This window comes from Hypanus sabinus, chromosome 27 (genome assembly GCF_030144855.1).
Source record: "Hypanus sabinus isolate sHypSab1 chromosome 27, sHypSab1.hap1, whole genome shotgun sequence".
Classification (NCBI taxonomy): Eukaryota; Metazoa; Chordata; class Chondrichthyes; order Myliobatiformes; family Dasyatidae; genus Hypanus; species Hypanus sabinus.
The window spans coordinates 25,879,401-25,906,981 of NC_082732.1; the positions used below are offsets into that span (position 1 = coordinate 25,879,401).

The window sequence follows — 27,581 nt, forward strand, 5'->3', positions numbered from 1 at the left end:
GTCTTTTAAGAGGCTCTTGGATAGGTACATGGAGCTTAGAGAAATAGAGGGCTAGGTAATTTGTTCAGCACAGCTTTGTGGGCTGAAGGGCCTGTATTGTGCTGTAGATTCTCTGTGTTTCTATGATAGATTGGTCCAACCCCTGTCCTCAGAGACAACCCATGCTGTGTCACACTGATTTCTGCTGAGACAGTGGATTTATTCTCACTGGTTCTTCGGCCCGTATGAGTGGCATGTCTTTGGCTTCTGTGTATTAGCAGACGTGCCTTTTGACTGACTCCATTTGTCTTCCTGCACCCTTTGCCACGTCTGTTTCCTCGTTCTGGATACATTTTTAAAATCTATTCATTTATGGGATGTATTTATTGCCCATCCCTTGTTGCCCCGAGAAGGTGGTGATGAGCTGCCTTCTTGAACCGCTGCAGCCCCTGAGGTGTGGGTATCCAATCTGGCAGCAGCAAGTCCCTTGAATCTGCTACACCACAATTTCCAGGTAGCCTCCTTAGCTCTGTGAAAGAATTTTCCCTGTCCCTGATTGTGTGTGAAGACCCAGCACTTCAGGCAGGTATTGCAGATGTCCTTTAATGGATATAATGCTTCTCCTATGGGCTCATCGGAGGGTGTTATAGTGTGGAGCCATTACCTCCTCTTGTGACTAATGAAATACAGTAACATCAGAACTTCGGTCACCAGAAAATCTGCAGGTGCTGGAGCTCCAAGCAACACACAAAAAAATGCTGGAGGAACTCAGCAGGCCAGGCAGCATCTATGGAAAAGAGTGAACAGTCAACATTTTGGACCAAGACCCTTCTTCGGGACTGGAAAAAAAGAGATAAAGTCACAATAAGACGGTGGGGGAAAGGTGAGGAAGTAGTTCAAGATGGTAGGGTGATGGGTGAAACCGGGGGAGGGACGGGGTGAAGCAAAGAGCTGGGAAGTTGATTGGTGGAAGTGATAAAGGGCTGGATAAGGGGAATGTGATAGGAGAGGACAGAAGGCAGAAGAAAGGGAAGGGGAGGAGCACCAGCTGGAGGTGATGGGCAGGTAAGGAGATAAGCTGAGAGAGGAAACAGAAATGGGAAACTGTGAAGGGAAGGAGGTGACATTTGCCGGAAGTTCAAGGAATCAATGCTTGTGCCATCAGGTTGGAGGCTACCCAGACAGAATATAAGGTGTTGCTCCTCCAACCTGAGTGTGGCCTCATCATGGCAGTAGAGGAGGCCATGGACTGACATGTCAAAATGGGAATGGGAAGTAGGATTGAAATGAGTGGACACTGGGAGATCCTGCTCTTTCTGGCGATTGGAGAGTAGGTGCTCAGTGAAGCAATCTCTCCATCTGCGTTGAGTCTCACTGATATACAAGAAGCCACACCGGGAGCACCAAACACAGTAGGCGACCCCAACAGACTCACTGGTGAAGTGTCACCTAACCTGGAAGGACTGTTTGGGGCCCTGAATGGTAGTGAGGGAGAAGGTGTAGGGGCAGGTGTAGCACTTGTTCTGCTTGCAAGGATAAGCGCCAGGAGGGATGGTGGAAGTTATGGAGAATTATATGCTGGGTGCGGAGGCTGGTGGGGTGATAGGTGAGGACAAGAGGAACCCTATCGTTAGAGTGGTGGCGGGAAGATGGGATGAGGGCAGATACGTGTAAAATGGAAGAGATACATGTGAGGGCAGTGCCGATAATGGCAGAGGAAAAACCCCTTTCTTTGAAGAAGGAAGACATCTCATTAGTTCTGGAATGAAAAGTCTCATCCTGAGAGCAGATGCAGTGGAGATGGAGTAACTGAGAGAGATGAATGGCATTTTTTTACAACAGGATGGGAAGAGGTATAGCCCAGGTAGCTGTGAGAATCCATGGGTTTATAAAAGATATCAGTAGATAAACTGTCTCCAGTGATAGAGACAGAAAGATTGACAAAGAGGAGAGAGATGTCAGAAATGGACCAGGTAAATTTGACAGTAAGGTGGAAGCTGAAGAACTTCAGTCAGTTCTGCTTTACAGTCAAATCAGTTTCCATAGACTCCCATCTTTAGACAGGTTACGTGCTGGAAACCAAGCAGCATGGCACCTTGATTTGCTTGAGTATGTACTGTCTCAATTAAAACAGCGGGCTATCTCTTGATAGAAGGATTACATGTTATTTCAGTTGATTCAGGCTTAATGTCTAGATTTTATAATTTCACCAATCAACATGTTTAACACCATGTCTCGATTCTCTCATACATTCCCTAAGATACTGCAGGTTTGCTGGTTATTTAAACTCGCCCCCTTAGGCATTCTATTTATAAGATAATTTACATTGTGCAAAGGGGCATTTCTCTGCTGTGTGCTTTATACCACGTAAGCAAGCAGTTCTTCCCCAGGGTCAGAGAGAGTCTCCGGTAAAACAGCACTGAAGCAATGTATCAACAACACACAGCTGGCAGACTGTTTTCAATTTTTTAAATAGTACTAGCGGTTTTAAACATTTTACGGCTTCAACTTCATTTTAATGTCTATTTCTCATTTCCCTTGACTCTGCTCTAGTCCAATTATCTATCCCTGTTCTGAATATACTCGACAATTCTGCCTCTTCAGCGATTCATTAGCTTTTGTGCAAGGGAGGGGGTGGGTGTTTGGGGATATGGTTTGTTTCCTTTTCCTGTTTGTCCGGGGAGAAGGTTAGATGCCTTTTCTTTCAATGGCTCCCATTTTTTTTTTTCTGTATTTCATGGCTATCTGGAGAAGGCGAGTATCAAAGTTGTATTATGTGTGCATACTTCAACAATAAGTAAAGTAACACGGACCTTTGAACCTTTTGTTTAGCTGTCTAGATGCGGTACTCCAGGGATTCATGGCCTTCTCAATGAAGAAAGGTCTGTCCACCTCCTGCTTCGAAGGGCAAGCCCTTATTTGGAGACGAAGTACCACGGGCAACACCACATTATAGCAGCTAACATTACACGATTTCAGTGCTAGTGACCTGGGTTCAATTCCTTCCTCCACACCCCACTGCTGTAAGGAGTTCGTACATTCCCCCGTCACTGCGTGGGCTTCTACCTACATTCCCCTACTAGTAAGGGCTAGTAGGTTAATTGGTCGTGTAGATGTAATTGGGCAGTATGGGCTCATTGGGTCAGAAGGATCCCTACTGTGGCATATCTCTAAATTTTAAAAAGCACCCTCGGGAGGAAATATTCTGCCAGTGTCTACACCATCATATCCCCCTCAGAATCATGTTTGTTTCAATGAGTTCTCCTTTCATTCCATAATCCGATGAGCATAGACCCAAAATACTCAATTATTCCTTATAGTACATTGCTTTCGTTCCAGAAATCCGCCTGGTGAACCTTTTCTGAATTTTCTCCAATATAAGTATATGCTTCCTTAAATAAGGGGAACAGAACCGTGCATACTACTGCGGATGTTGTCTCACTGATGCCCAGGAGAATTGTAGCAGGATAGATTTTGTACAGCCCTCCCCCCCCCCCCCCCACATAAGTAACCAATGGTTAATTTGCTTTCTCAGTTAATTCCTGTTACTTGGTGGCTCATTGAAAAGAACACCCAGAGACCTTGAAACATCAATGACTAGGAAATCTTGTGGGTATTTTTGGTGATGATTAATAACCAGGGTACTTAAGAGAATTTCCTATTCTGACTCATGCCATAAGATCTTTGAAGCAAGTTTCAAAGTTTCATCCATTTCCTGTAATGCATCGCCCCTCGGCTCTGTATCAAATTGTTAACCTTGATCATCGCAGAGTCTGAGCCGTTACTCTCATGAAATAGATACATTCCACAAACCGAGCCAAGCCAACACTTGGGTAAGGAATCTAGGTTTGGACCGGGACCAGCTCCCGACTTCAGATCATCTGGTTTGCCAGCAGTTCTAGTCCAAAGAAAGCGGGTGTGCTTGGGCTTAAAATACAGAAGAAGATGGGACTATGCAGTATAATAACTGATTTGCAGCTTGGGTTGATTTGCAACATTCCATCCGGGAAACGGCTGTGTAGCATCCACAAGAGGACCACCAGACACAAAAACAGTTACTTTCCCCCAAGCAGTAAGGCTGATCAATACCTCCGCCGACAAACCTACCCCTCCACACCCGCAACCACCACAACTTTATCATTTCCTGTCAGTCACCTCACAATATGTAGAGACACTCCAGTGCCTAGCATCACTTTATGGACACGCAATCAATCTATGTATTTATATTTATTGTGATTCTTTTCACTATTGTGTTTTTTTATCTTATTCTGTTTTTTTGTGTTGCATTGGATCCAGAGTAACAATGATTTTGGCACTTGTGTACATTAAATAATCCTGAATCTTCATTGTTCATCCAATCTGTCTTTTCAAAAGCATAGAACTCGATAATAAAAGATTGCTTTTGATTAAGAACTAGTTCATAAGAAGGTCTCCCAGAGGGAAAGTGGAACAGCCTTAGATACATTTCACATTGCGAAATGAATACTTCAAGCCAGAATGTATTGCGCATCCAGTTAAGCTACATCCTAGACGCCAGAGCAGCCTGTTAGGCCGCTTCAGAGGGCAATCAAGAGTCAGCTAACTAATTCTGGAACCACGAGTGGGTCAGCACAGAACAGGCAGCAGATGACCTTTCCTAAGGACAATTAGAGAAGCAATATATTCTCATAAAAATATGATTGATGGTTCTGATGCAGGCTTCTTTTCTATTGAGTAATTTAAGTAATACAGATTTATGGATATTTGAACTCATGCCCCCGGAATGCTAGTTCCAACCTCATCTAATAACGTGGCCAGTATGGTACCATACCCCGCACTTGTGCTGGGACTTTCAGAGAAGTCATGAATCACTCAAGAGCAGCAGACAATTATGGAATTTGTAGTCGTGTTTCAGGCAGCGCAGTACTTAGCATTGAGCTTTTACCCACCACTGATTTTATGGGACCTTCTCAAACCCAGAATGGTCTCCAACCAAATGACTGAAATAGTCAATGGACAGTTGCACATGTGCAAAATTCTAATGTTGAGGGACATGATGCAGAAAGCAGTCCAGCCTCCAGAGAAATTCAGTGTTGATAATGAGTACTGAAATTTCTTTTCAAAGTTCAAAGGACATAAACATCATCATTTACAACCCTGAGGTTCATTTTTGTGTGGGGTTATTCAGTAAATCTAGAGAATAATAACCATAACAGAATCAATGAAAAACAGCACCAACTTGGGTGCTCGACCGGTGTGCAAAAGACAACAAACTGAGCAAACACAAAAATAAGTAAATAAATAAACAATAAATATAGAGAACATAAGATGAAGAATCCTTGAAAGTGAGTCCATTGGTTGTGGGAATATTTCAATGATGGGGCAATTGAAGTTGAGTGAAGTTGTCTGATCTTGTTCAAGAGCCTATATGCTGATTCATCACCATGTTTGATTCGGCCTGGTGTCAGCAAACTGGAATATTGCATTGGAGCTGTGCAGAGTCCCATAGGCGTAAGCGTAGAGCAAGTAGAGCAGGGGGCTAAGCACACAGATTGGTGGTGCTCCTGAGCTGATTGAGAACATTGTCAATCTGAACTGACTGGGATCTGTTAATGAGGGAATCAGGTAACCAGGTCCACAAGGAGATATTGAGACCAAAGTCTATGAACTTTTTTTAATTTTGTATATAATGGAGCTTTCATGGACCTGTGGAACCCCTTGGATGAAGTTAAATCTATATCCTGCTCTGGAAATTGATATTGCAACTCAAACTCACAGTTCTAAATGACAGTTTGCTAACACTTTATAGCTTTGCAGTCAAACAATACCATGAGAGGAGTTCTTCTCATTAATCCATGGAACTGTAATTGCCTGCCAAGATCCTTCCAAAGGGAATTGGCATTGGAGAGCTACGGGGAAAGAGTGGGGAACTCTGATGTCTTCAAATCTTTATAAGCTTCGAGTGTGAGACATGGGAGAGCAATCCCTCTTAAGTGGTCTAGATAGCCCATTATTTTACAGACTTTGTAGGTAAAGGCATTTCTCAGTAAAGATGGTACTGAATTATTGATGAGAACATCACTGGGAATGTGATTTCCATCCAAAACAGGGACCATCGTGTAAGAAATACCCATGTCCCATCGACAAGATAATCAGTAGGCCTCAATACCTCCTTGTGCAACTGAATCCTTGATTTCCACACTTACAGACCCCAGTAAATTCAGATTGGTGACAACATCTCCTCCACGATCTCCACCAGCACAGGAGCACCACATGACTTTGTGCTTAGCCCCCCCCCCCCCCCCCCACCGCTTTACTGGCTTTATAATTTATGACTGTGAGGCTAAGCACAGCTCCAATGTCACATTTAAGTTTGCGGATGACATCACTGTCGTTGGCCAAATCAAAGCTGGTGATGAATCAGCATAAAGGAGGGAGATTGAAAATCTGGCTGAGTGGTGCCACAGCAGCAACCTCTCACTCAATGTCAGAAAGACCAAGGAGATGATTATTAACATAGGAGGAAGAAACCGGAGGTCCTCTTGGAGGGGTCAGAAGCGAAGAGGATCAACAACTTTAAATTCCTTGGTGTTATCATTTCATAGGAGTTGGCCTGGGTCCGGCACAGAGGTACCATAGCAAAGAAAGCAAAACAGTGCCTCTACTTTCCTAGAAGTTTACATATAGATTTGGCATGTCATCTTAAATTTTAACAGGAATCTATAGATGTGTAGTGGGAGTATATTGACTGGTTGCATCACAGCCTGGTATGGAAACACTGATGCCCTTGCACAGAAAATAATTGGAAAAATAATGGATACAGCCCAGTCCATCACGGGTAAAGCCCTCCCCACCACTGAGCAGTGTTGCAGGAAAGCAGCATCCATGATCAAGGACCCCCCCCCCCCAACATCTGCACATGCTCTCTTCCCTCTGCTGCCATTGGGGAGGAGGTTCAGCAGCCTCAGGACCCACACCACCAGGTTCAGGAACAGTTATTTGTCCCTCAGCCAGCAGGCTCTTGAACCAGAAGGGATGACTTCACTCACCCCAACACTGAAGTGATTCTGACAACCTATGGACACCTTCAAGTTCTCGGTACTTATTGCTTATTTATTATTATTATCATTATTTTGTTTGCTTTCTGTATATTTGCATAGTTTGTTGCATATAGGTTGTCTGTCCGTCTTGTTGTGTGTGGTTTTTCATTGATTTTATTGTGTTTCTTTGCATTTACTGTGAATGCCCACAAGAAGATGAATCTCAGGGTAGTATATGATAACATGTATGTTCTTTGATAATAAGTTTACTTTGAACTTTAAACTTTGAACGTGGTCCAGCAGGGTGTATGGAATCAACACACTGTTACAGTGGGCAGCATGCCAGCTGTAGATCTAATGTTACTGTTGGCAAAAAGTCCACTGGAGCCTTTCCAGCTGAGGGATACTAACAAAATACAATTATTATTAATGAGCATTTAATGCTTGCAACAGAAAATGCCATCCTCTCGTCATTATATATTAACCCATGTTGCAAATCTTAGTCTGATTCATGTTTCCTTTGTATATGGTGGATGATTTGGATGGTTATGTATACCAGATGGATAATGCCATCTGCATGCAAAATTCCTTAACTTATGAACTAACTTCGTGTGTGTTTTGACTTCCTTCAAATGAAGACCAATTTCCAAATGGCACCTCTGATGGTGTAGTGGTGTAGTGGCATCCGCACCAGACTTCGAGGCGAGTGGTCCTGGGCTCGAATCTGGCCGGCCCCTTGCACGCTTTTCATCCGTGCTGGATTGAGCGTCAAGCTAGCAACTCGGCCTTGCAAAAACAAAAGACAAAAATGCTAAGGAAAACGCAAGGTTACCGCCCGATGCGCCACAAGGCGCAGAGAGGAACACTGATGTAGAATGTGCTCCTCTTTTGGCAAGACAGTATCCAAGGACCCTTACTACCATCTCAGACCACAAACCCCAAGCATGCTTAATACTTCAGCCATTTCCTAGTCAATGCTGAAAGTGTTGGTCTTAAATATACAATCCCAAAGTAGCCTTGGAATCTCACAGAAAACAACATTTTAAAAGTTTTTCTGCCATATCACCTAAGAACGTTAGAAATAGGAGCAGGAGTAAGCCATCTGGTGGAGCCTACTCCGCTGATCTGGCCATGGACTCATCTTCACCTACCTGCCTTTTCCCCATAACCCTTAATTCCCCTACTATGTAAAAATCTATCCAACCTTGACTTAAATATGTTTTTTGAGGTAGCCTCCACTGCCTCTTTGGGCAGAGAATTCCACAGATTCACCACTCTCTGGGAAAAGCAGTTCCTCCTCATTTCTGTCCTAAATCCACTCCCTCGAATCTTGAGGCTATGTCCCCTAGTTGGAGTCTCACCTACCAGTGGAAACAATTTTCCTGCCTCTATCTTATGCCCTTTCGTAATTTGATATGTTTCTATAAGATCTCTTCATCTCTATCTTCTGAATTCCAGGGAGTACAGACCCAGGCGACTCAATCTCTCCTCATAGTCTAACTCCTCAGTCTCTGGAATCAACCTGGTGAACCTCCTCTGCACCGCCTCCAAAGCCAGCATATCACGGCCTCAATGAGTGTGTAGTAGGTGGTATTGACCGGCAATAACGGGCGTGATGAGTCATGAAATCCAAAGCAGGCGGAAGGGCAGACAGCTGAGCGGTGAGAGGAACTCAGAGCTCTGCGTAAATTGAGAAGGTCTGAAAATACACAGTGTTTGATCATTTATCCGGCTTTCCGGCCTCAGCAACAGGGGCCGGGCTCTGCCAGCGTCAATGGCCAGCAGATGAATATCTACATATGCGGGTGTTGTTGAAGACAGGAGAAGCCGGCCTGATTTCCTTCCCCGTGGGAGAACTCACTGCCTCCGCCCCAGATACCTTGGTGTGCTTTCGAATGGGGGCCGATGCCCGAGGCTCTGTGCCCGGCGAGAAGCAACTCCTCGGGGCTGGAGGATAGCAGAGGGGAGGGGAAGGAATCAAGTTTCCCCTAACTGCTTATATCTAGGGTTGTGTTATTAATGTGTCGTTTGTGTTATTAATGTGTCAGGCACTAAAGTTGCTAACAGTCTGGAAAGGAAATATTAGTGGATTTCATTTATCAGATATTTGGCTCAGATACGATATCACATGGTTACCTCGCTGCCAAATATTTAATGCATATCTGGCACTGGCGTGTGCTCCAGACAAGTTTATTTGCACAATATAGAGCCTCCCCTTAAATACTGATAATCAACAAAAATCTTCTGCTTAGGTTTCAGTTTCTTTGTTTTCCCTGTCCCGTCGGGGTTTTTTTTTTGCAAAATATTCTAAGGCAATTCTTTTTCATAAGTGATCACCCTTCCGGAGGACGAATTTGGTTACAACATATTTATTGCATCTGGAGAGCATATGTGAATCTGTGAACAACTTTCTTAAATGCGCTGTTCCCACACTTCAGGGTAACGAGCGAGACGCGTCTAATTCAGCCTTGTCGGGAAAACTGAATCCAGTACTGTGACAAATGGTTCACTGTCTTATCCAAGGGAGTGTAAGGAATATCGTAAAAGTTTTAGAATTGGCAACTCTAGTCAGCCCCATTGCTGAGCGTTCTGCACGATGTTCCATTGTGTGATATTTGATACAGAGGAGAAAGAGAATGGGTTCTCGCGTTCTTAATGCTCCGGAGCACGTGAGAGAAAAAGAACGCTGGAGTAAAAACACGTTAACGTGTTTTAAGATCGTTAACGTGGCAAAGTGTTCAGGGATAAGATCACTAATCCATTCCAGGGCACACCCAGCACCCATTTCCCAGGCAACGATCCTCACTCAACTAAGCCTGAGCCCTGGTTGGAGAGACCGGGCGTATTCTAACGCGCAGAGGAGTTTGGGTCGGGAATGACTCCATTGACATGGGAGTAATAATAATGAGAGTAATAATTTCTTACGCAGGGATGGTTGGGATTGGAGATGGGTGCGAAGAAATGTGAGAGGAGTGCTAAATATTCCCGGAATTCGCGGCTCAGAAATATATTGATTACTTTATTTTCATGTTAACATGCATATATTACGGAAAAATCATGAGTTCTGGGCAAAACCTAACAATTTTTCCCTTTTATTCCCCAACACGCATTTGACGACCTGATCGAGATATAGGCTGGATCATGTCAGTTGTTGATTGGGGTAAGGGACTGGAGAGATTTGAGTGTCAAGTGAAATAGTGAGGGTAGAACGAGTGGTGAAACAGCGGAGTTTTGTATCGGGTGTGTTTGGGAAACTGGATTGAGGGTTGAGGGAGGAAGTGTGGGGATACGCACTGCAATTTGCTCGGAAGGTTGGCCGGAAGAATCGCCTTCCGTTCTAGGGAGAGGCGTCTCACACATTACGGGACTGACAGCACTGATTATTTTTCCCATTTTCAATGTAATGTATGGGTTGTTAGGCGAACATAACACATGTGTGGTACAAAACCCGCAGTCCAAGGAAAAGCTTTTGTGATTGTTAGTGACCCTGGCTTCCTTCTACCACGCTAACCGTGGCAAAAACTGTACAGGTCATGCTGATAGCTGTTGTGCTATGATTCCTGCTGGAAAAATAGGTGGCCGCAAATCCTGTGGATGGACACTTGCCTAGTCATTGTGGACTAAGAAAGGGCTTTTGACAACACATCATACAAGTATACGATGGGTGTGCTCTCCAAAATGGGCTTTGTGGAGTTAATCTGCAATTGAGACTTAAATCAGTTGCTCAGACTTAATCAATGGGTGGGAAACAGCAAGGTCTGTGATCTAATCCAGAATTAGGCAAGGAATCCTCGTTCCCCTGACTTGCTTGTGTGTTGTCTAATGTTGAGCCTTTTGCTGAATTAATTTATGCAGGGTGCCAGTGCAATACAGGTGATAATCTCAGTGCATGGAGGGAAGGGGCTCACAGTCAAAGCCCCCCCCCCCCCCACCTTTGCATGGTTGACAATGGCATCTTCTGCTCAGACCCTTGATCAGCACCTCCAACCAATTTAAACCAGCAGCAAATCAAAGCCATCTCCTTTGGCAACTTGTCAGGAAGATCCCTTGTGCCCTTCAGAGTCAGGTCTGATTACCTGAAGAGTTGGGAATGTGGCTTCGTGAAGTCGGGGTGAGTGCTGAGAAAGGACTGGAGTGAAGAGGCAGGATGAGAGAGGAGTGCAGAATGTGGCAGCAACACTTCCTCAGGATCACGACAAGAAGGTGCCTGCTCCACAGGTACCAGATGCTTGAGTTGTTGTATGTGCTGCTGGTTTGGCCCATTCCCCACTCCTCCGCTGTGGCAGTCACCTGTGACCTCTTCCAAATTACAATGTGCATCCAAAATGGATTGAGCTTGCAAGGACATCATGTACAGATTTTTTCACAGAAAGAAGGAAGAGGTGTATCTTGTGGCCACCCCTAGTTGGACTTTGCCTTACCACCTGCCCCTTATAGACAATTTTTCTTAGGGAAATTTTGACAAGTAAATCAGACAGTCGCCTGCACAGAACGTCCTTGAGGCTCTGCAGGAGTAGGAGATGGTGGATCTGGTCTGATGATTCACTGAGCAGGCTGTCCAAATCATTTGGCAGAATGCCGCATTACCAGAACGCTCAAAGTCAAATGCAGGCACAATGAAAAACTTTTTTGCAGTTAGAGGCGTAACAGGCACATGGCATCATATAAGTAGCATTCACAAGCATAAATTAGACAAAAATCAAATAAGCAGCAGGGCTTTCTTTGGCTGATGAAAGGCCCTCCCCATCAGATCCAGATACATATCCCAATCCCAACACACACTGCACCATCAGGGTGGCTGTGAGGTGGATTGAGCTGTTGCCCATTTCGCTGTGGTTGGCATTTACCAAAGCGATTGGGAATGGGGCACATCTGGCTGAGATTTACCTTGGGTAGTTTCATACCACAGGACCCTGTGCTCTACTGGCTATTCTCGGAGAAGCATCAAATGGTGCTAGGAGATCATCACCTTGGTGAAAGGTGTATTCTGATCTGCCTGCAACTTGTTGGTCTATCCGTGTAAGGAGTTGGCCAGAAGTTGATGCTGTCAACCACACTGCATTGAATTTTGGTGCAGTCCTTGCAAGGGCTTTGTAGGAAAAGGTTTTGCCCTACTGGGCCCAGTGTAATAAACAGTCAAACATTTTACTGGTGGGAGCATACATAAAGGAATGAAACATCAGTGATATGTTGACATATTGTTAGTGAATATATTGGTTATGATATCTGAAAATAAACCATTTCTATAATTGCATATTTTTTATGAATGAAGTATATATTTGGGGGTAATATCATTATTTATGGTCCATCTTGACTCTGATTTAGCTTAAAACCTGTTATAACCAGTTCTGTACTCACATTCAAAGTTCCCAAGTATTTCTTTAGTGATTATTCTCTTCCAGATTTAGCATTTGTCCACATAATGCCTACAAAAGGGCTGCCAAAGTAGCATGGTGGTTAATGCGACACTATTACAGTTCGGGGCATCGGAGTTCAGAGTTCAATTCCGATAACCTATGTAAGCAAGTTTGTACATTCTTTCCCATGCGAACTTGGGTTTACTCCAGGTGCTCCAGTTTCTCACAGTCTAAAGAAAAACATTAATAGGTTAACTGGTGATTGTAAATTGTCCCGTGATTAGGCTAGGATTAAATTGGTCGGTTGCTAGGCAACACGGCTTGGACTGGAAGGGCCGATTCCGTGCTGTATCTCTAAATAAAAAGAAAATAAAAACACCTTATATTTTAGCACTTTAATATCAATGATCATTTGCCCAACTATCAATTGAATCTCTTTCCAATAATTTCCTGCTTCTAGACTCTATAGCCAAAAGAAACATTTTTCCCTTGTACTGTTGAACCTTCTAAGTATTCTGCATGTCTCAATGGAAGCATGACTATTTCTTCTAATCTTCCGTAAAAAGTTGGTCAACTCAATCTCATCTCATACATCAGGCCATGTCAGAAACTAGTCCAGTGGATCTTCACTGAACTCCCTTTGCAACAACTACTACCCTCTTTGAGGTTCGGCGACCAAAATCATACAGAGAACTCCAGCTGTGGCCTCAGTCAGGCCCTATGTAATTGAAGTAAGACATCCCTACACTTGGCCTCTGTTGCAAAGGAATTTTGAGATCACTTGCTCTTTGCTGGCCTTATTGGCTGCTGCAGCTACAACTTAGCTTTGTAAGTTATGTGCAAGAAGATCCAGGACTCTTAGAATATCAATGTTTCTTATTCTGTCTTTGTTTAAGTATTTGTTTTATTTCTCTACTGAGGTGGGTAACATCACATACTTCCACTCTGTCCTCCATCTGCATGTTGTAACCCACTCATTCAACCTGAAGCCAACATGTTATCGGTAAACCTGGAAGTTACTTGTGGTCCCCACAGTGAAACTGATGCTACAGGTTGTGAATAAATGGTACCCAAGCATTAATCCTTGCAGGAAACCGTCACCACAGCCTGCCAAACTACAAGGACCTGTTTATTTTCTTACCCCTACTTACTTTCTGACTGTTACCCAACTCTCAGTCCACTTTGGTATGTTACCCCCAAGTTCAAATTCTCCAACATGTTAAGCAACCTCCTGCGTGGGACCTCATCAAAAGCTTTCTGCAAATCCAAGTGCATGATGACATCCAGTGATTATGCCACTCGACACATATTCAAAGATTAGTCGAGCATGATCTCCCTTTTAGATTGGATCATGCGGGGTTCATTCCTGGAGAGAGAAAGCACAGGCTGGCAGTCAGAACCCATCTCAGGAAGTCCTGGGCACACAGAGGCGAGTGTCACTCGGGAAATGGATCCTAGACCATAGTGGGCAGTATTTAGAACACCTCCGGCGAGCCGTGTAGTGACCAGCCTCTTCTCATTACTACCATCAATGAGGTGTTACAGGAGCCTGGATTCACACACTCAACTGTCTTAGGAACAGCTACTTCCTCTCTGCCATGAGATTTCTAAGTAGTCCCTGAACACGACCTCAATATTTCTGCTGTCTTTTAGCACTGCATGTCAGAATCAGATATATCATCACCGGCATGTGTCGTGAAATTTGTTAACAATGCAATACATGATGCAGAAGAAGAAGAAGAAAAAAAGTGAATAAATAAATAACTTACAGTATTCTTATATTGAATAGATCGATGATGACATCCAGTGATTATGCCACTCGACACATATTCAAAGATTAGTTGAGCATGATCTCCCTTTTAAATTGGAGCACGCGGGGTTCATTCCTGGAAAGAGAAAGCACAGGCTGGCAGTCAGAACCCATCTCAGGAATTTTTATATTGATAAAAATCGTGCACAAACAGAAATAATATATGTTAAAAAAGTGTAGTGTTCACGGGTTCAATGTCCATTTAGGAATTGGGGAATCAGATGGCAGAGGGGAAGAAGGTGGGGAGGGCGGTGTGTGTGTGTGTTATTATGATTTTTATTATATTTTATGTAGTGCTTCCACAAAGCAACAAATTTTCCGATATGTCAGTGATAAACCTGATTCTGATTCTGTACCAAGACACATGGCTTTTGTTTCCCGAACAACACCATCTGTCTGCTGCTGAGGTGCCAGGGAGGAATGTCACCTCCTCGGCATAAACTCTCCCTGGGTGGTCCTGGTTTCAGAAGAAGTAATTGCAGAGGTTGTGTCTGCAATAACAAGCACATGATAACGGTCAGTCCTTTCTGTGTTCCAGATTCTCTGCGATCAAGCCCAGAGGTCGGTCAGGATGCAGCTGCATAATTTTGTCAAAGAGTGAGTATATCCCTGTTTGCCCCTCTGACTCTTCATGCTGCTTGACGCTGGATGAAAATGCAACTATTGTGCGTGCCCTGCATCTGGATAAACAGCTATGCATTTTTAACATTTTGATGGGCAGGAGAGAAAACAGGAAGTGGTAGTATGTGAGAATCTGGGCAATTTACAGCCGGGAGGCTCTATAGGCAACTCTGTGTCAGTCTCCTTTCAACATGAGCCGTGCTCTGTTAAACCTTGTGTAATCTTGGTTTGGGCTAAATCCCAAGAAGGGATCCCAAAAAGTTGGCAAAGCTGCTGCTTCACAGTTCCGATGACTCTGTTCTGACCTTGGGTGCTGTCCACGTGGTGCTGGCACGTTGTCCTGGTGACTGTATGGGGTGCTCCAGTTACCCCTTGTTCCATAGGTGTTCGAGTTGGTAGGTTAATTGACCCATTGCCCCTGGTGCAGAAGAGAATAGTAGAATCTCGGGGGAGGTCATAGAACTGAGGGGAAAATGCATGTTGGGGAATAATTATGCAGGAATGGGAATGATTTCTGAGACTCAATAAGCCAAATGGCCTCCTTCAATGTCACAAGGAAATGAGAAAATGAAAAGGGAAAAAAACAAGTGAGCTTATATTTAGTTCCGTTCACCAGCTCAGGTCAATTCGTCAATTCAAAGCATTTCCCCGCCAAGAAATTATCTTTCAAGTGTAGTCACTGTCCTAAAGAAGGAAATGGAGCTGACAGGCTGTAAATTCCCACTGCAGAGCTGGTAGCCTGTGTTAGTTGTGATGGTTGAAGAACATCTATTGACAAAGCTCTGAGGGTGCAGTGTCCAACAGGAAAGAGCATAGACTCTGAAAGAGGAAGCTAAAACAATCGATTCAAAGGGAACAGGAACTGTTGGTGCTAAAGGAAAACCTGTGTTCCCATTGCCTCCCAGACATCAGACACTGCAAAGTCAGCTTTGTTTACCAGGTAGTTAATGGGAATGAGTGGCATTGAGCGCACCGGTGTTGATGAGGACTCGTCGTGACGACATGAGCTCAGGAACCACAGTTCCCTGGCCGCCGCACACTCGGTAGGACTATCTGACTGTTGGATCAGCCCGTCGACAAGGGTTTCAGTACGGTCCCGGATCGATCGGCAAGCTAGCCTTTGGATGATACTTGGTAGAATTTGAGGGAATATCTCCCTCCATCTGTTCAGTCGGTTTTATCAGTCTTTATGGACTGATCTGTTTTCCCCCACCCCCAGAAGTATTTCAGTGAGTAGGTGAGGAAAATGCATAGTGTCATATTTTAGTGCAACATGCATCTATTTATTTTATGTGTCATCTGTGCTAGAATATAAGAGAGGCTCGGATGAAGCAGTAATCAGTAGAGCAAGATATTCTGCAGCTGCTGGAAATTCAGAAAAATGCTGGGGAGACTCAGCAGGTCAGGCAGCATCAATGGAGAGGAACATTTTGGGCTGAGACCCTTCATCGGGACCCAGAGGTCAGATAGTTTCCAGTCTCCTCTTCCTGCGCTGAAACTCTTCATGGCCTGTGGGGGATGGGGATCCAGTACTGCAGAAGGAGATCTTTTGGCCCACAGTGCCTGTGCTATCTCTCAGGTACAGGTGTCCAATTAGTTCCATTTGCTCGCTCCCTCCTCATTCTCAGGCAGACTGCTTCTTTCTTTTGACCGGTTCCTGTTTGAAGGGAGCATCTGCTGGGCTTCGCACTGCGAATCGTGCCTGCTGGAAGTTAGTCGGACGGCACTGGGCTCCACTCGTGTACCTTGGTGAACGAAAACCTGAGAAGCATTCCCTTCCGCTGTTAATGGCATCGTGTGATTGTATTGTGTCTTTAACGTGGTAACACATCAGGGGTTTGAGGGAAGCATAATCCAAGCAAAATAAAGAGGCACTGAGATAAAAATGAGAGAAAATCTGCAGACGCTGGAAATCCAAAGCAACACAGACAAAATGCTGGAGGAACTCAGCAGGCCAGGCAGCATCTGTGGAAATGAACAGACAGTCGATATTTCGGGCTGAGACCCTTTTCAGGACTTGAGAAGGAAGGGGGAAGATGCCAGAATAAAATGGTGGAGGGAGGGGAAGTTGGCCAGCTGGAAGGTGATAGGTGAAGCCAGGTGCATGGGAAAGGTCGAGGGCTGGAGAAGAAAGAATTTGATAGAAGAGGAGAGTGGACTATGGAGGAGGGGATCCAGGGAGAAGTAATAAGCAGGTGAGAAGAGGTCAAAGGAATTTGTTTACCAGAAGTAGAAATCAATAATCATACCATCAGGTTGGAGGTAGAATATAAGGTGTGGGTTCATCCACCCTGAGGGTGGCCTCATCTTGGCAGAAGAGGAGGTCATGGTCTGATAAAAGTTTATTCAGGGACATAGGTTTTAAGGAGCCCCTGAATGAGGAGAGGCAGTGAGATTTGGGAGGGATTACCAAGGCTTAGAGCTAGGGCACAACTGCCAATGTTAGAGTAATTAAACTCTGGAGAGGAGCTGGAAGGAGGAGTATTTGAAGAACAAGGCTATTGGGAAATTTGGAAATGATGATTAGGTGCTGCGGTCTGAGGTCAACAAAAAGATAAGGGGGAAATGCAGGGGCTTGAGGACCCTCACTGCTACTGTATATAAGGAGTTTGTACATTCTCCCTGTGACCATGTGGTTTTTCTCTGGATGCTCTGGGTCCTCCCACAGTCCAAAGATGCACCGAGTAAGCTCATTGGTCATTGTAAATTGTCCCTTGGTTAGCCCAGGGTTAAATCGGGGGTTGCTGGGCGCAGCTGGAAGGGCTGAAAGGGCATATTCCGCACTGTATCTCAATCAATCGATCAATCAATTAAAAGATAGATCGATACCTAGGTAGACAGATAGATTCAGAAACAGCTTCTTCCCCTCCACCACCGGATTTCATAGCGGCCCTTGAACATCTTGAACACAACTTCATTATTTTTTTTTTGCACTGTTTATTTATGTTTCGTAGTTTATAGAAATTCTATGTCCTTTCTCTGTCGTGCTGCCACAAAACAACACTCTTCGTGTCCCATGAGTCGGTGGCGATAAGCCTGACTCTGAGGGGATGGGTAAATGCGGACAGCGGAGGTTTGGACGGGTTGAAGGAGGCCGGGTGGACGAGTCATCTGAGCAAAGGTAACAGGAAGCTGCTGCTCCTGGTGGGATCAGATCACAGGAGCAGAAGGCTGGAAAGTTAAATTAGCACGTCAGGTGTTGGGTCTGACACCTCGCGTAACTGCGGGCAACAAACTTCACAGATTTCTCTTCTCCGGCACAGTGTGTATGAGATATGTGGTTCCCAAGGTGCCACCTGGCAGGAATAGTCAATTCTTAAAGGTGACTCTACAAACTTCAAGTGAGACTGTCGAAGGAAAGTTTTACAAGCATTTAGCGTCCCATTCCCACACTGGCTACAATGTGAAGCTCACTTTTCAATAATAATTGAAACCTGAAGGAACTTAATTGAATAAGGTTCTTCCTTTACTGCAACTTACACTCAGTGGCCACTTTATTAGGTACACCAGCTCGTCAATACAAGTATCTAATCAGCCAATCATGTGGCAGCAACTCAATGCATAAAAGCATGCAGACATGGTCAGGAGGTTCAGTTGTTGTTCAGACCAGACATCAGAATAGGGAAGAATAGACATCAGAATAGTGACTCTGGCAGTGGAATGATCGTTGGTGCCAGACAGGGTGGTTTGAGTATCTCAGAAACTGCTGATCTTCTGGGATTTTCACGCACAGCAGTCGCCAGAGTTTACAGGGAGTGGTACGGGAAACAAGAGAGCATCCAGTGAGCGGCAGGTCTGTGGGCGAAAACGCCTCGTTAATGAGAGAGGTCAGAGGGGAATGGCCAGACTGGTTCAAGCTGACAGGAAGGAGACATTTACTCAAATAACCAGGTGTTACAGCAGTGGTGTGTGCAGGAGGCCATCTCTCAGCGCACAACTCATTGAATCTTGAAATGGATGGGCTGCAGAGGGCCACGAGCATACACTCAGCGGCCACTCTTTCCTCAGGTACAGAACCGCTGAGCGTGTTTTAACCTTAGAAAACAGAGAACCGTGGAGACAGAGGACAATGTGAAAAGAGGTGGCAAGAAAAGGGAATAAAACAGATATTGTCAGCAAGGGCTACTTAACCTTTAGTGTGAAAATTCAGATGGCTTGGATGTTTTCTGCACCCTCCTGACCTCTCCGAGAGTTTGTAGTTCCTTCTGGGTACCTGCTGAGAGGCTCCTGGTTATGTGCAGTGCCATTTAAAGTGTAGTCCAGTCCCTGCCTGAAGGTCCTTCACAGGGTTCACCAGCAGCCGGTACTGAGGAGGTTTGGAGGGTAGGGTTGGTTTCCCCTCCGGGGGTTAAATCTATTACTGGAGCTTTCTTTGGATGACCGGCTGTCCCACCAGCGCCCACGCTGGTCAGGTGGCAACCCCATCGTCGAGGCACACCCCCCGACCGGGCGTCAGTCATTTCCGATAATGCTCCCCTCGCGAGGTTTGGGCCATCTACACCAGTGCACCGTCGAGCAGCTTTGCACTTAAAAAATCAACCGGTATTTTCAGAATGAATATGCAGAAGTGTCTTGAAAACGTAGAAAATTTGAAAGCCTCTCTGGCTTTGCTGGCAGGCTGTAGCCGGGAAACGAACCTAACATGGTGGGAGACCGAATGAGGTTTGACATTCCTGGGAGCTCCATTCCCTCCACTTTGAAGTCAAGGAATATGTAATGCTTTATATTTGGAATAAAGTACACTGCAAGACTTTAACATAGCATTCCTGTTTTTGAAATGGTCCCCCATAGGTAGGTATCATCTGTATCAAGAAGTACTCTTTCAGAATTCGTGTTAGTCAATGCAGTATTTTCCTATTAACACTAGAGAGCATTTTCTCACCACTAATATCCAGCTGAGTATATGGGAAACTGGAGGGATCATTCCCCCAGCGCCACCTAATTCTGTGCTTTGTGAGGAATACACCGTGGCTGATTTAATCTGATCTGCTTGTATATCCTGAATCAACTGATAAGCAAATCAAATCAATGCTTCCAGGAAGACGGCCGTTACCATGACAGCACTGCATTGACCGAGAGTGCCTCGGCAGCTAATGAGGAGGGGCATTGACCTCTGCCCTTTTGCTGTATGCTAATTTCACTCGAGGTTTCAAGCTTATCGGTCAAAGGACTGTTGGCCACAATTAGAATTTTGTGGCGTATCCTCAACTTATCAAGTAATGAAGCCTGTTGGAATGGCCCCTTAAATGAACTATTAAGGCCAATGTGATGGGAAGGGCATTGACAATCTCTGCCGCTGATCTGCTGACCTGCATGTCCCATTTATCCGGCAATTCCCATTCATCCAGCATCTCCCATTCATCCGGCACGTCCCAATCATCTGGCACGTTCCATTCATCCGGCATCTCCCATTCATCCAACACCTCCCATTCATCCCGCATTTCCCATTCATCCTGCATCCCATCTTCACAATCTTAAATTTACTGCAGGTCTGACATCTTAAGATCCCTATCCATACCTTCATGGACCTGTTCCACCTTACTTCTGTAGCCTCCTCCACCCCTATGGCTAATATTCTTCCCTAATCCTGGTGGACCTTCTCCAGACCCTTTTGGTCTTTCCTGTAAGGTGGAGACCTGAACTGTGCACAATACTCCAAATGCAGCCTAGACAAGTTTTCATGCGGCCGCAGCATGACTTGCCAACTCAACACCGCGACTAAAGGCAGCAAGCTTGCCATGTGACCTCTTCACCACCACCTGCATTTGTATTACTAGTTCCAGGGAGCGATAAGGTTGCATCTCAAGATCCCTCCGCACAACCATCCTCATTAGGTTCCGGTCATTTACTGTGACTTTGAAGTAATTGTAGCCATAGTGCTTCCCCTGACACTTGAAGCTCAGGGTGGTTACATGCTCGTCACTCCCTCATACAATTTAAGGTGGTACATGGAGCTCATATGACTAAGGATAAGCTAACTCATTTTTATTCAGATATATCTCCCTACTGTGACAGATGTAATAATGGAGAAGCCTCATTAATTCATATGTTTTGGTCCTGTCCGGATCTTGAAAAATATTGGAAGGAACATTTTCCTTACTTTTTAAAGTCAATTTTAAGCCTAACCCTCTGACGGCCCTATTCGGTATTGTTGCAGGACAAGATATTAAGCTGAAGGTATCTGATTTACATATTTTGGCCTTTAGCTCTCTTATAGCTAGGAGGACGCTTTTGTTTAAATAGAAAGACGATTTTCCTTCTACTCAATGGTTATGTGACGTTATGTCACGTTTAGATTTAGAGAAGATTCGTTGTTCAATTTCTGAATCTCATCAAGACTTTCAAACATTGAGGGGACCTTTTCTGAATTATTTTCAAAACCTTCAATTTGTTATTTAAACTCAGATGTTGGCTATTATTAACTTTTATTATATGAGAAGGTATCTTACCTTTTCTTAATAAACATCTTCGGTCTTGGTAGGGGTTAGATATTTCTTCTTTTGTAATAAATTAGTATAGTTTAATATAACTATTGATTAACTTAAATGAATACGGGGTAATGTAATTGTTATTATGAACAGATATAATGTAACTGGTGTTTTTTAAAAAAATTTTCTGACCTCTGATATACACTCTCTTGTACTCTGTAATTCTCTATGTAGAAACTAATAAAAGATATTGGAAAAGAAGCTCAGTGTGGCCAGCACTGAGATTTGAACCTTGGTAAAGTAGACCCTTACACTTACAGATTTTACTCTGCTCCTTCCTCTCTCCCACATCCATACCCTGCAGAAGAGATATCAGGGCAGAATGGGCAGGGATTCTTTTTTTTTGGGGGGGGGGGTAATTTTCCACCTCTAATGAAACACATTGGCCTCCGGGGTGGAAGGCTCATGTACCAGAAGGGACAGGAGAAATTTGAGTGTCTTTGCTAAGAAGGGTCTGAAGGAACCGTCAGACCAAGGAAGAGATTTGTGGAATGGTTTATCAAGATGATTGTTAAGGTGAGCTATGTGCATAGGTTCCAATGATTGAGAAGGTGGGTGACGTGGAAGAAAGAGCAATATTTGTTCAGCCCCTACCTAGACCAATAACACTGGACAGCAAATTGTTTTGCAAGTTTGCTACTTCCTCAGAAATTTTCTTTGTTTATGATAGACCACTTGAAGTTGAGCACAAATATAATTTCAGGCTATTTGTGTCACGTAGGAATTGGAGAAACAAGAAATTAACTTTTATTGCATATAATGCGTTTAATTACATAAAAGTGCTGACACTTTGCAATAGTTCAACTAAGCTAAAAGTGTTCTGTTGATGATTTTTGTTTGTACTCAAGTGTTGTCTGAGGCTTCTTGCTGAAGTGTCCAACAATAATCAGCCAGCATTGATGGATTCCAGTTGCCCTGATACTGTTTCTCCGTGCTCGTCACTGACAGCGGCAAGATTTGCAAGGAAGTTGACTAAATGAGAATACAGAAAATGGATCTTTAGTGACATGGTGCACTTCATGGTTTTGAATGCTTGAAGCACGTTGTCAACCACCTGCACAAAGTTTGGTGCTCTGTAGTTGCCAAGAAAATTTTCAACAACATCCTTGCGTGCTTTCCATGTGATTTTCTCCGGTCCCACTAGAAGTTCTTCAAATTGCCTGTCATTGATGACCTGTTTGATTTGTGGACCAACAAAAATGTCTTCCTTAATCTTCGCATCAGTTATTCTGACATGACTTATGATTTGAAATAACAAGTATAGGTGATTTCAAAACAATAGTGCACGATAGGGACATTTCACGGTGATTTTCATGATCAGCAGCCCAAAATCCAAAAGGTACACAGACAGGTATTCAGGGAGCAGAATCTCTGTAGTCCAGAATAACAGCTCTCTTTCTTACCTGAGCGTGGAGGCTTTGCAAGGATTGTTTCCAGGATTTGTGAGGCCCCTTTGGTTTTGGATAGTCTCTTTCTGTAAACAGGACTGCAAAGGTTAGATGGAGCAGCCATCAAAATGACTCACTTTAACACCAAGCAGCCCAGAGGGCAGATATTAACAGGTACAAGCTTCCTGCTGCTGTGGTAACTGTTCCGACTATTTTGGGATATGCCCAGAGGTGTGAGTGAAGGGACTTGTCCTCACTGCATCCTGCAGTGTAATCAGCCCTTGTTGTGGATATATAAGTCTTGTTGTAGCAGGAGGACACATACCAAATGATGAAGGTTAAAAAAAGACGGGCATTTATCTATCACCTTTCTAATAACTTTCCATTAACTGAAGTACCGATTAACTGTTGCAAGGAAATACAGCAGGCAGTGCATACACAGCGACATGTCACATTGTACAGATTGCATGTTTTGGTGATGTTGGTTTAGGCTTGGCAAGGATTCCTGGAATAATTCTCCATCTCATTATTAAACTCATGTCTTTTACCCTTCTACCCATCCATGAGGGTAGAAGGGGCTGCAGTTTAGTATGTTCTCTGCGAAAATAATTTCAGGATTCAAAAATAATTCTAGGATCGAATGGCTTGTCAGATGTACAGCGTTTGATGGCTCTGGGCCGGAATCCACTAGGATCCAGAAGAATGAGTGGTGACCTTGTTAAAACCTATCGAATGGTGAAAGGTCTTGATGGAGTAGATGTGGAGAGGATGTTTCCTCGGATGGGAGAGTCTAGGACTAGAGAATACAGCCTCAGAATAGAGGGGTGTCCTTTCAGAATGAAGATTTATTTCTTTAGCCAGAGAGTGGTGAATCTGTGGAATTCGTTGCCACAGACAGCTGTGATGGCCAATTCACTGGGTACATTTAAGGTAGAGGTTGACAGATTCTTGATTGGTCAGGGCATGAAGGGATAGGGGGAGAAGGCAAGAGAGGAAGGCAAGATAGGGAGAGGAAGGCTGAGAGGAAAAATTGATCAGCCATGATGAAATGACAGAGCAGACTCGATGGGCCAAATGGCCAAACTCTGCTCCTACATCTTATGGACTGACAACACTATCCAGTACATTTCCCAAGTTATTGGCAGAGTACCTTGGTGAGCTTACCTAGAGGTATACGAAGTGCAGTGAGTTTATCTGTGAGTGGGTTTGTCACAATGAATGCTCATGGTCATTCGGCTGGTCTTGACCCCTCAAACAAGGACGCGGAATGAAAGAAAGCGGAAGCTGCTGTCGGTCACAGAGAGAACTGTGCACTTGCTTCATTCATGATGTCCTCGGAGCCGCTGACTACAAAAGCTTCTCTTGTGTAGCCAGCAGAATCAGATCATTGTGAAACCATGAGCTATGCCACAGAAGACCACAGACCACTTTAGGTTGGCAGAGAGTTTTCCTGAGTGCTTTAATACAGAGAGTGCTTATTTTGAATGCAGACTCCTGTGCCAGAGGCTCAGTGTGCGAGAAACTGGCACACTCTGTGCAGAGCAATGTCATGACCTTATACATCGCCATTTGAATATTCTCCACTGACAGCTGCAGTCTTCAGCACTTTTCTTCTTGATCCTCAAAACTGCATCCAAGTTATAAACGCAAGACGGTGGAAATCTCGAGCAACGCCCACGAAGTCCCGGAGGAATTCAGCAGGTCAGGCAGTATCTATGGAGAGGAATAAACGGTTTGGGCTGAGGCCCTTCATGAGGCCTGAAGAGGGAAGGTGGGGAAGGAGTACAAGCTGGCAGGTGGTAGGTGATGCGGGGTGAGTGGGAAGGTGGATGGTTGCACAGGGGAAGGGAGATGAAGTAAGTAGGAGCTGGGAGGGAATAGTTGGAAGAGGTGAAGGGCTGGAGAGGAAGGAACCTGATAGGGGAAGGGTGGATTGTGGGAGAAAGGGGAAGAGGAGGGGTACCAGAGAGAGGGGATGGGCAGGTGAAGAGAAGAGAAGGGGTAAGAGGGGAGATAGAATGGTGAATGGGAAAAGAGAGAAGGGGGTGGGGGAGAAATTACCAAAATTTATAGCCATCAGGTTGGAGGCTATCCAGATGGACTATGAGGTGTTGCTCCTTCGATCTGAGTCTGGTCTCATCTTGGCAGGTCCTAATGCTTCTCTCCGCAACACGTCGCAATTTTCTTCACAGACTCGAAAGACAGGCACAGGAAAGGTTTAGAGCGGGCGCTCCCAACCTTTTTTATGCCATGGACCAAGTCCATTTAGCAAGAGGTCTGCAGGGCCCAGTTTGGTTTAGAGGGATAGGGCCAACCTTAGGCGAGTGAGACTAGCTTAGATGTGAATCCTGGCATGGACCAGATGGGCTGAAGAACTCTTTACCATGCTGTATATCTCTAAAACTCCATGGCTATAACCTCCCATCTCCCCATGCACACCCTGTGACACTAGACCCTTGTATTACATTTCCTTCACTAACAGCTGACCAGTGGTGTGTCTTCGAGCCATGTTGACAATCAATCCCACAGGCTTCTTGACTGGGTGGGCCTTTTATCTGTCTTCTCCTGCTGTCCCCTGAGTTACTTCCGTCCATGATCACACATGCTAAATCACATCAAACTCACTCCATCACTGGAGGGGAAGTGTAGCTCCTACTCTTGCGTTTGTAGCTGCTGCAGTCTGTTTAGCAGGTGGGTCAAGGTTCATCACTACACCCTCGCCCCTTTAAACTTACAGCTTAATTTTGTGCTTCTTTTTGTTGCAGAGATGTCCGGAAGTTCAAGGAGACCAAGAAACATTTTGATAAAGTCAGGGAGGACATGGACCTGGCGTTGATCAAAAATGCCCAGGCCACCCGGAACAAAACCCATGAGGTGGAGGAGGCGACTGGGACGCTGACCATGACAAGGAAGTGCTTCCGGCACCTGGCACTTGATTATGTTCTCCAGGTAGGTGGAAAGTGAAGGGCTTTGTGCTGAAGGCAGGAACCCTTCTCCCTTCCAAGGGATAAATTTGGGAAGATAGAACAGTGAACATTACAGGCTGTTCGGCCCGTGATGGTGCGCCCTCCCTTCCTACATAGCCCTCCATTTTTCTTTCATCCATGGACCTATCTAAGGGTTTCTTAAATGCCCCTAATGTGAGACTAGAATCTGGAACAGAGAGAACAGAATGCTGTGGAAGAATTCGGTTCCTCTTGGGTTGTAGGCTGTCCAAACAGAATATGAGAGGCTGTTCTTCCAACTTGTGTTTGGTCTCTCTGTAGCAATGGAGAAGGACAAGGACAGACAGGTCAGTGTGGGAGTGGGAAGGAGAGTTAAAACAGCACAGACATAAGAACTTAAGAAACAGGAGCAGGAGTAGGCCATCTGGCCCGTCGAGCCTCCTCCGCCATTCAATAAGATCATGGCTGATCTGGCCATGGACTCATCTCCCCCTACCTGCCTTTTCCCCATAACCCTTAATTCCCCTACTGTGCAAAAATCTATCCAACCTTGTCTTAAATGCATTTACTGAGGTAGCCTCCACAGCCTCATTGGGCAGAAAATTCCACAGATTCACCACTGTCTGGGAAAAGCAGTTCCTCCTCATCTCTGTCCTAAATCTACTCCCCCGAATCTTGAGGCTATGTCCCGTAGTTCTAGTCTCACTTATCAGTGGAAACAAATTTCCTGCCTCTATCTTATCTATCCCTTTCATAATGTTATGTTTCTATCAGATCTCCTCTCATTCTCCAGAAGCTGGAGATGGCTATGAAATGAGTGTAGGAGCTCTGTAAAGAGTCCGTGTCGTTTCAGCCTGGTTTCACCTAGATAGAGAAGGCCATACCGTAAATGCAATAAACCAAAAGTTAAAAAATATCAAGAGTAAATGTTATTACCGAAGTACTTATGTGTCACCATGTACAACCCTGAGATTCAATTTTCTCCAGGCATTCACGGCAGAACAAAAATACAATAAGATCAATGAAAAACTGCACATAAAGACTGACAAAGAATGAGCAACAGATAACAAACTGTGCAAATAAATAAATACTGCATTAGCCAGAAGTCTTAGGCACATATAATACAGCTAGGGTGGGGGGGGGGCGGTAGACCCCAGGTAGGTGGGGGAGAGATACACCCCAGGTAGGTGTGGGGGGAGGGAGATACACTCCAGGTAGGTGGGGGGAGGTACACCCCAGGTAGGTGTGGGAGGGGGAGATGCACTCCAGGTAGGTGGGGGGAGGTACACCCCAGGTAGGTGTGGGAGGGGGAGATGCACTCCAGGTAGGTGGGGGGAGGTACACCCCAGGTAGGTGTGGGGGGAGGGAGATACACTCCAGGTAGGTGGGGGGAGGTACACCCCAGGTAGGTGTGGGAGGAGGAGATGCCCTCCAGGTAGGTGGGGGGAGGTACACCCCAGGTAGGTGTGGGAGGGGGAGATGCACTCCAGGTAGGTGGGGGGAGGTACACCCCAGGTAGGTGTGGGAGGGGGAGATGCACTCCAGGTAGGTGGGGGGAGGTACACCCCAGGTAGGTGTGGGAGGGGGAGATGCCCTCCAGGTAGGTGGGGGGAGGTACACCCCAGGTAGGTGTGGGAGGGGGAGATGCCCTCCAGGTAGGTGGGGGGAGGTACACCCCAGGTAGGTGTGGGAGGAGGGGGATGCACTGCAGGTAGATGGGGGGGATGCACTGCAGGTAGATGGGGGGAGGTACACCCCAGGTAGGTGTGGGAGGGGGAGATGCCCTCCAGGTAGGTGGGGGGAGGTACACCCCAGGTAGGTGTGGGAGGGGGGGGGATGCACTGCAGGTAGATGGGGGGAGGTACACCCCAGGTAGGTGTGGGAGGGGGAGATGCACCCCAGGTAGGTGGGGGAGGGGTGGTACACTCCCGGTAGGTGGGGGGGGGGGTGAAATCGCTGGGTTCATAGATGAAT

At 45.2% G+C, this 27,581-nt stretch overlaps 1 protein-coding gene across 2 annotated transcripts in view; it reads left to right on the forward strand.

Moving 5' to 3' along the window:
• Window positions 1–27,581, forward strand: part of LOC132382131 (arf-GAP with coiled-coil, ANK repeat and PH domain-containing protein 3-like) — a 365,516-nt gene that overhangs the window by 225,411 nt on the left and 112,524 nt on the right. For both annotated transcript variants that reach the window (XM_059952024.1, XM_059952025.1), the window contains exons 5-6: window positions 14,704–14,762; window positions 25,428–25,611. In XM_059952024.1, the coding sequence (XP_059808007.1) occupies window positions 14,704–14,762; window positions 25,428–25,611 (243 nt within the window). The remainder of the gene's footprint in view (window positions 1–14,703; window positions 14,763–25,427; window positions 25,612–27,581) is intronic.